Source organism: Pezoporus flaviventris, unplaced genomic scaffold, assembly GCF_033815535.1.
Source record: "Pezoporus flaviventris isolate CSIRO_AGI_PZ_B2104156 unplaced genomic scaffold, CSIRO_AGI_Pfla_v1 ptg000034l, whole genome shotgun sequence".
Taxonomy (NCBI): Eukaryota; Metazoa; Chordata; class Aves; order Psittaciformes; family Psittacidae; genus Pezoporus; species Pezoporus flaviventris.
Window position 1 is genome coordinate 184440 of NW_026892582.1, and position 8326 is coordinate 192765.

The 8326-nt window shown below is 51.1% G+C and overlaps 1 protein-coding gene and 2 non-coding genes across 3 annotated transcripts; 2 read left to right on the forward strand and 1 right to left on the reverse strand.

Moving 5' to 3' along the window:
- The first annotated feature begins 1151 nt into the window (after positions 1–1151).
- Positions 1152–1539, forward strand: LOC133273638 (beta-keratin-related protein). Its single transcript, XM_061462025.1, has one exon. It carries the CDS (start codon positions 1161–1163, stop codon positions 1488–1490), a length of 330 nt encoding a protein of 109 aa, XP_061318009.1. The 5' UTR covers positions 1152–1160; the 3' UTR covers positions 1491–1539.
- A 2667-nt stretch (positions 1540–4206) lies between these two features.
- TRNAS-GCU (transfer RNA serine (anticodon GCU)) lies at positions 4207–4288 on the forward strand. The gene has a single exon. It is a non-coding gene; the product is annotated as a tRNA-Ser (tRNA).
- A 3744-nt stretch (positions 4289–8032) lies between these two features.
- TRNAS-GCU (transfer RNA serine (anticodon GCU)) lies at positions 8033–8114 on the reverse strand. Its single transcript has one exon. It is a non-coding gene; the product is annotated as a tRNA-Ser (tRNA).
- Positions 8115–8326: the final 212 nt, after the last annotated feature.

The window sequence follows — 8326 nt, forward strand, 5'->3', positions numbered from 1 at the left end:
CTTCTGCTTTGAACTGCTTGCACCAGAGGACACGTCCTTCCCAGGCCGGGCTAGGACACCCAAGGTGGAAAGCACCCTCAGCCAAATGCCCAGGGGTTTGCTCCTCTGCCCCTTTGAGCTGGCACCCTTGGGGCTGACGACTCACTTTGGGAATGAGAATTTTGGGACTGAGAAATGACACATTGCCCTGCAGCAAGACCTTTCCCCCTTCAACCTTTTTGTCCCTGCTTTGAGGCCACCTCTAGGACTGCCTCCAGTGCCCCCCTCTGTCACACAACGGTGCTTCTCTCCATCCCACAAAGGGTCCTTCTTTGGCCTTCACCTTCCAGCCACCCCTGGAGATCTGAGTTCCCTTCTTTCTGTGTCCCTCCTCCAGAAAGGCATCCGGCCGGGGCTTGGCTGCTTACTGAGCCCTTCCGTGGCCCTGCGGGACCTGTGCTCCTCAGCGTCAGCCCTTCCACAGGTGACCCAGGCGAGTGCCGTTCATCAGCAGCGCTCTGCAGCTCAAGGCCAGGCTGAGAAGGGCCCTCCCGCTGCCCAGCAAGGCTGTGCACGACCCTCACACAGGGCCTGGAGCTGCTGAAACCCTTTCTGGGAGCTGGCGGGAAGCTCCACGGCCGTTGCTTTGGGGAGCAGCATCGGATGCATCACCGCTGTGCTCTCACCCAATGGGGAAATGCAAATCTGACCTTTCGGATGAAAGAGACCATTCTCCATCTCATGGCTGTGCTTTGCAAACCCCAAATTGCTGTTTGTTAACGTGCTTCACACAGACACGCGTGTTCCGCGTGTCCCGAGGCGCTGGCTCACCATATAAAAGGCCGTGCTACTCCAGGCCCTTCCATCCCCAGCTCTTCCCTTGCTCTCCGCGGTGAACTCGGTACGTCTGAACTCCCTTCTTCTCTTCCTGTGGGTAGAGGGGGACTGCTCGGCTCCTGTGCGGGGTCCTTCTGAGCAGGGCTGGAGGCTGGAAAATGCCCTGTGCTCCCGGGTGCTGGGAGCTGGGATGGTGCGGGAAGAGGGAGGGCTTTTCCCTGGCCCTGGCCCTGGCCAGGCAGTGCCCGTTGCCAGAGGCGCGGAGCTGGCGCCTGCCAGGGCCCGGCAGCTCATGGCCTCTGCTCCCTGTCTGGGTCCCGCAGGCTCTCCTCCCTCCAGCAGCCATGGCGTGCTACAGCCCGTGCCTGCCCGCTGCCTGCGGCCCAACCCCGCTTGCCAACAGCTGCAACGAGCCGTGCGTCCTGCGCTGCGCCGACTCCAGCGTTGCCATCCAGCCCTCGCCAGTGCTGGTGACGCTGCCGGGCCCGATCCTCAGCTCCTTCCCGCAGAGCACAGCCGTGGGATCCAGCGCCTCGGCTGCCGTGGGCAGCTCTCTCAGCGCTGCCAGCGTGCCCATCGCTTCTGGGGGCTCCCTGGGGCTGGGGGGCTATGGCTGGGCAGGGCTGGGCCGGGGGCTCGGCGGGGCTCTGGGACGTGCCAATCTCTTATGCTGAAGCCCGTGCATTGCCTGCCCGTGCTCCAGCGCCAGCAGCCTCCACGAAAGCCCTGGAGACAGCCCCGGGCGCGTGCCTGTGCTCTGCAGAGGAGCTGAGCTCCGGACGCTCCGCCTGCAGGAACCGGCCTGCGCTGCCCTTCTCTCTCTGCCCAGGAAACCTCTGCCTTCCTTCTCTTGCTCGGCTTTCCCCTCAGTTCCCACCTCTTACCCGACCTTTCCTCGGCCTCCAAAATGCGTTGCTTAAGTTCTCCTCTGTTCCATTTCCCCTTCATTATCCCAATAAAGACGTCGAGCATCACAACTTCAAGAGTCATCTTTCTTTCCTCCTTCCCTCTTCAACAGTCCCAGCCAGCAGAGTATCCAGAAGCGTTCCTCCCTGGTAAAACTACGGCTTTCTCCATAGTTTCTGGGTTTTCAGAGCCTCCTCTTTTCCCCTCGACATCCCATGGCAATGGAGATTGCCTTTCCACGAGTGCAACGAGCTGAATGGCTGGGTGCTGCATGGCTTTAGCAAGAACTGTTGTTGCCTGGCAAAGGTAGAGTGCAGCACTCAGAGATCTGGATTCTGGGGAACTCCCCAACTGTGGGTGGATTTTTAGCAAAGAATGGCCACATTCCCAAGTCAGTAAGTGCCTACGTGGAGCTTGACATGAACCGAGGATGAAGTAGGACATGGGTAAAGAAGGAAAAGTAGCAGTAGGAAAAGTAGTAGTGCAAGCAATATAAGAAGAAACTGGACTGTGCTAAGATAGAAAATAGTGGACTGTTAGCAAATTTTAAAGGTTAAGTTCTCATACGCTTATTGTTACTAGTTTCTGTGTCCTGCAGTAATATGTATCAAAGCATAGAAAAAGAGCTGATCCAGGGGGTTAATGAAGCCTTTGAGCTTGGGACTTGGGAAAAATTGTTAAGGAAGAAGCCTCTGTTTTATGGATGTTTTCAGGCCTTAAGGTGAAGGGAGCAACCTTTAAAGAGACAGACTTAAATTTAATGCTGAAATGGTCGAAGACTCATTATCCAGAGATTGAGGAGTCTACCGTATTTGAGGTCTCTTTGTGGGATGGTGCAGGAGTTAAATTGTGGGACGCAGCCACAAAAGGCAATGACACTGCGAAAAATTTGGAGAACTATTTTTGAGACATTAAAGTCAAAAAGTGAGATCATGGAGCCCAGTGCCCTCTCCCCCCCACTTTGCGGCTGCAAAGACTGAGGACAGAGACGAAGATGATCCTTTGGACCCATACCTTATTGACCTCAAGAAGGAGCCTGTGCACGTTCATCAGACATAGGCTGGCCACCTGTGTCAGAATGAGTGTTCATTTTGGTCAGTATAAAAGCCCAAGCCTCATGCGATGTGGGGGAGGCAGAGCCTCTGTGCGGACACCCGCTATGGCTGAGCCTGCCACCTCACACTGCGATGATGCTTCTTGGAGCTGGTTTCCTGATAGTCTCCACAGGGTCCTTGTGCCACGTTCTGTACGTGGGACTGTGTAGTGGGAGTAATGATTGTCTGGATTTTGTGCTTCAAATCTTGTAGTTGTGTGGAGTGTGCTTGTGGGATCCCATACGTGTGTGTGTGTGTGCTGAGGGCAGAGGGTGTTCTGTGTACTTCTTGTTGTTGGGTTCCTGTAAAAGTTTTTAACGGGTAGCAGTTTAACATTTCGGGCAAGAAAGGGTTAATGCAAAAGTGCGGTTGCCGGCAGGTATTTATGGCTGCTGCTGAAGCAGGCAGGCACCTGTAGCTGCTGCGGAGCAGGCCGGCATTTGTAGCCACGCAAAGCAGGGTGAGCGACTTTGACTTAAGAAAAGAGGGGTAATGATACAGCAAACTCCTTGACTGTTAACAGTGTGCAGTTTACTTCTGCAGCTGTTTTGTTCTTAGCTCCTGGAGCAGCTAGTGCTCAAGCTTTAGCAACATTAAATAAGTCAGGATGTTGGCTCATTAAACAAACTATTGCTACAGCATCCGCTCTCTCTGCATTACTCACTGATGTTGATTCTATTAAGCAGGCGACTTTGCAAAATAGGGCAGCAACTGATTTCCTCCTCTTAGCACATGGACACGGGTGTGAAATTTTGGAAGGAAGGTGTTGTATGAACTTGCCAGATCATTCAGAATCTATACATGAAAGTATCCGTAAGTTAGGAGCTCACCCAGGCTCCATCAGGAGTTTAGAAAGCAACAGGGGTCTGTTCTGAATGTTGTCACTTAAGGGGAGGGTCCCCTTACCCTTGTCACCTTCAGTCTCCATTCAAATCATTTTAGCTTGGTTCTACCTTGATTTTCCTTTAAGCATTCCATTAGACACAAATTGTTGACCAAGTCTGAGACTAAGACAAGATCCAGCCACATCCAGTCTCTGTCAGGAGTTTAGAAAGCAGGGGGCATCTGTTCTGAACCTCATGACTCGGCAGCAGGGTCTCCCTCGTATCTTTACGCCTTCAGGCACAATACCAATCCCCTTTAGCTCAGTTTCACCTCCATTTTCCTATCTATCCTTCACCTACATAATAAGTAGCAGAGTGAGCCTTGCCATCAAATTCTGTTCAATCATGCCTTATTTCTAATCTGCTCTTGCTAATATCCTTGATGGTCATTTTTTGAGTAACCCTAAAGCAGTCATTTTCCACCACACTCTCCCACATCAAAGAGAATAAAAAGCCAGGAGCAGCAGCATCATCATTATCAGTAGCAGCAGCAGGAGGAGGACAGTGACGAGGTGGCCGAGTGGTGAAGGCGATGGACTGCTAATCCATTGTGCTCTGCACGTGTGTGTTCGAATCCCATCCTCGTCGGCCAGCTCAGCGTTTGCGACAGATAAGACTTTGTTCTGCTTGTGCTGGGCCAGCCCTGCTGGCAGATCCCCTCATGTTGGCCAAGCCAGTGGCTTTTGGTAAATGCGCATCCCCACCTTGGAAAGTCCCACCACTCATTGCTTTTAGTGTCGGTTTTAACAGCCCATTATACTGGTTGATTCTCCCAGAGGCTGGTGCACGGTAGGGGATGTGAAATACCCGCTCAATGCCGTGCTCTTTGGCCCAAATGTATGAGGTTGTTCTGGAAATGAGTCCCATTGTCTGACTCAGTTCTCTCTGGGCTGCGGTATCGCCTCAAAATCTCAAGGCCCAGGATAGTGTTACGGGCAGTGGCGTGGGGCAGAGCGCGTGTTCCCAGCCATCCGGTGGTTGCTTCCACCATGGTAAGCACACGGCGCTTGCCTTGATGTGTTGGTGTCAGTGTGATATAATTGATCTGCCAGGCCTCCCCATAGTTGTTCTTCAGCCACCGTCCCCCATACCAAAGAGGCTTTAACCGCTTGGCTTGCTCAATTGCAGCACAGTTTTCACGCTCCTGAATAAACCGGGCAATAGAGTCCATTGTTAAATCCACCCCACGATCACCGGCCCATCTGTATGTTGCATCTCCGCCCTGATGCAGCGTGATCCACCTGTTGATTGTTCTGGTGTTCCTCAGTGGCCCGACTCCAGGGTACATCAGCATCTACATGGCGTACCTTCACCACCAGGGTCTGCACCCGGGCAGCGATATCTTGCCACAGATGGGCGTACCTCTGTGTTGCCAGTTGCTCTGCTTCCATTGCTGCAACCAGCAGCACAGGGCATTGGTCACCACCACCTTGCCACAGTGCAAAACACCCACAACCTCTCTGGGCATCCTGATCCAGTCTTTGACCCGCCTCAGAGGAGGAGCAGGAGAGCAGAACTCTCTCTCTCAGAGATGAGCTCGCGCTTTGGGTAGCCCTGGAAGATCCCTCTCTGCCGGGTGCTCCTGCCCCCAGTGCTCAGCAGAGCTCCGGCTGCCCCAGCTCCAGCCTGACGTGGTTCAAACCCAGCCAGTACCTCAGCACCACGCACCCTGCTCCCAGCCCAGGCTGGACGGGGAGAATCAAAGGGATGGAAAACCATGGAGTGTGATAACAGCAGTTTAATAACCAAATTAAAGTATGATATTGTAATAATAACAATGCTATACTACTAATAAATAAGAACAACAATGAATATTAACATAGATTAATTATAATTAATTATAATGATAATAAAGTAGTACACAATTATGAAGTACAATTATGATAATACAATAATGATAAGAATGATAAGAATGATGATAATCACAGAATCACAGAATCCCAAGGGCTGGAAGGGACCTCAAAAGATCATTTAGACCAACCCCCCTGCAAGAGCAGGGTAACCTAGAGTACATCACACAGGAACTTGTCCAGGTGGGCCTTGAATATCTCCAACACTGGAGACTCCACAACCCCCCTGGGCAACCTGTTCCGGTGCTCTGTCACTCTCACAGTAAAGAAATTGTTCCTGATGTTCACTTGGAACCTCCTATGCTCCGGTTTACACCCATTGCCATCCTCCAATCCTCAGGCACCTCTCCTGTTTCCCACGACTTACCAAAGATGATGGAGAGTGGCCCAGCAATGACCTCCGCCAGCTCCCTCATCACCCGCGGGTGTAATCCATCCAGACCCATCGATTTATAATAATAATATAAAAGCAGTAGTAGTAGTAATAATAACAATAGTTATAATGGATAAAACAAGGGGAGACAATCTGAAAATAAAAAGGGGGCAGATAAAACCCAGCACTGCTGCACAACACAATTGCTCAGCGCCCCCCAACACATACCGAGCCCAAACCGAGCAGTGATTGGTCCCTTCCGGGTGATTTACCCCCAGTTTCTATACTGGGCATGACTTGCTGTGGTATAGAAGGGCCCTTTGGCTAGTGGGGATCAGGTGTCCTGTCTCTGCTTCCTCTCAGCTCTTAGGAGGAACAAGAACTTAATCCCAGCTGAAACCAGGACTCTTTAGTATTGGGCAGCTTATTCTCCAAAGGGGATGGTGATTTAAACTTTGCTTCTGACAGGCCAAGCTCTTCCTTCTGTTTTTCCACATGCTTTCAATTGTTCTTGCTTTACTGAGTTTTGTTTCTCAGCCTGAGCTCTTTTGTTTGCCTTGGTATCAGGCTGATTGGTCATGTTCAGTGGAAATTCCCTCCTCTGAGCTTATCCTCAGCATGAGAAGAATGGTGAGCCAGCCTGTGATGGGCTGCCAGAGACTGCAGCTAGAGTTGAATCCCAGCAGAACTTGCTCCATTTTATTGAGTTCCTGAAGTCAGTGGGGCTTAGGAGCTTCCTTAGCCCCCCTAGGAGATCTCTCCCATTTGTATTTTAATTCAAAAGCCACATGGTCTGTATGGATGCTTTTGTGAAGCTGCTAACTGGAGACAAGTTGCTGTCAACTGGAAAGGTGGCAGGATTTTACTACTAGGTAGTCAAGATCCCTCAGGCCATGGCTTCTAAAGAGCAGTTCTGTCCTCCCCCCAAAAAACATCAATGTCTTGATTTTGGTTTTATTTTTAAGATTAGCACCAGCTCTCTCCTTGTTTGGCAAATATTTGTGCTCCCTAAAGCCTCCTGCATAGCTTTGTGCACATCAGTCTGCATGGGCACTCCTTTCCTGATGTAGCTGGGAAGGAAATGCTCATCCTTCTGGAAAGTAAATTCCCATCCTCCCCTGGAGCTCTGCTTTCTTCATCCTTCCAGAAAACATCCTCATGTTTTCCAGTGCATCCTTTCACTGCCTTTCACTGCTGCCTTCTCCTGCCTCCACACGGGTCTCCTCTGCACATCCCTGCTTTATCACGCAACTGGTTAAGTGCTGTGCTTGTCTCAAGTATGAGGGGAGGCTGTGAGTGCTGTGGGGGCTGGACTCTTCTCATAACTGATGGGAGAGGGTGAAGAAGGAGCCAGGCTCTTCCCGGCAGTACCAACTGGCAGTGCAAGAGGTAAAGGGCACAAATCAAACACATGAAATTCAAGGCAAATCTTAGCGTGAGGCAGGTCGAAGAGTGGACCAGGTTGCCCAGAGAGGCAGTGGAGGCTCCATCCTTAGAGGTGTTGAAAACGCAACTGGATTACGTGCTAAGCAAGCAGGTCAAGGTGACCCTGCTGAACCAGTTGGCTGGCACTAAAGGATCTCTGGAGGCCTCTTCCACTCCCAGCGATTCTGAAACTCTGCCAACAGGCAGGAGTAATGTGTCCCATCAAAATCTTACTTCAAATGTTGTGTGACAGAAAGTGCTTTACTTGTATTTTCTTTTTTGATCCTATGACCTGTTGAGCGTTTCTGAAGGCAAGGTGAAGAGCATCCACTGCTCGTGCCTTCTCCGTCAGGCTACTCACCTCCCTGTAGAAGACTGGCAGCTTGGTAAGAATGACTTCTCCTTCATAAACCCACGCTTCCCGAATCCCTAGCACCTTCCTGTGCTACCTGTTCTTGTAACACACTTCCCAGGTATTTTGCTCTCTCATCATTGCAGATGATCAAGGCATCATTGCGTGGTTCAAGGAATCAGTGAGATTCCTGTGAGTTTATGGATCTGCCCTGTTTCCCTTCTTGTTCCTCTTCCCTAGGTGCACAGACAGAAGAGGCTGAGGTGTGTGCTGTGAAACTTGAACACCTTGTCTCAAAACAAAGCCTTATCTGTTGCAAACCCTGAGCTGGCCGACGAGGATGGGATTCGAACCCACGCGTGCAGAGCACAATGGATTAGCAGTCCATCGCCTTCACCACTCGGCCACCTCGTCAGTGTCCTCCCTGCTCCTGCTAGTGCTGCTGCTGCTGTTGCTGCTGCCGCTGCTGCTGCTTGTGCTGGTGCTGGTGCTGGCTCCTTATACTGATTGATGGGGGAGAGTATGTAAATAATGACTGATTTAGTGTCCCTCAAAAAATGACCATCAAAGGTATAAGCAAGAGCAGATTAGAAATAGGGCATGATTGAACAGAATTATATGGCAAG

Excerpts from the sequence above, each read along its gene's own strand:
- LOC133273638 (XM_061462025.1), top strand. The coding sequence starts at position 1,161 with ATGGCGTGCTACAGCCCGTGCCTGCCCGCTGCCTGCGGCCCAACCCCG.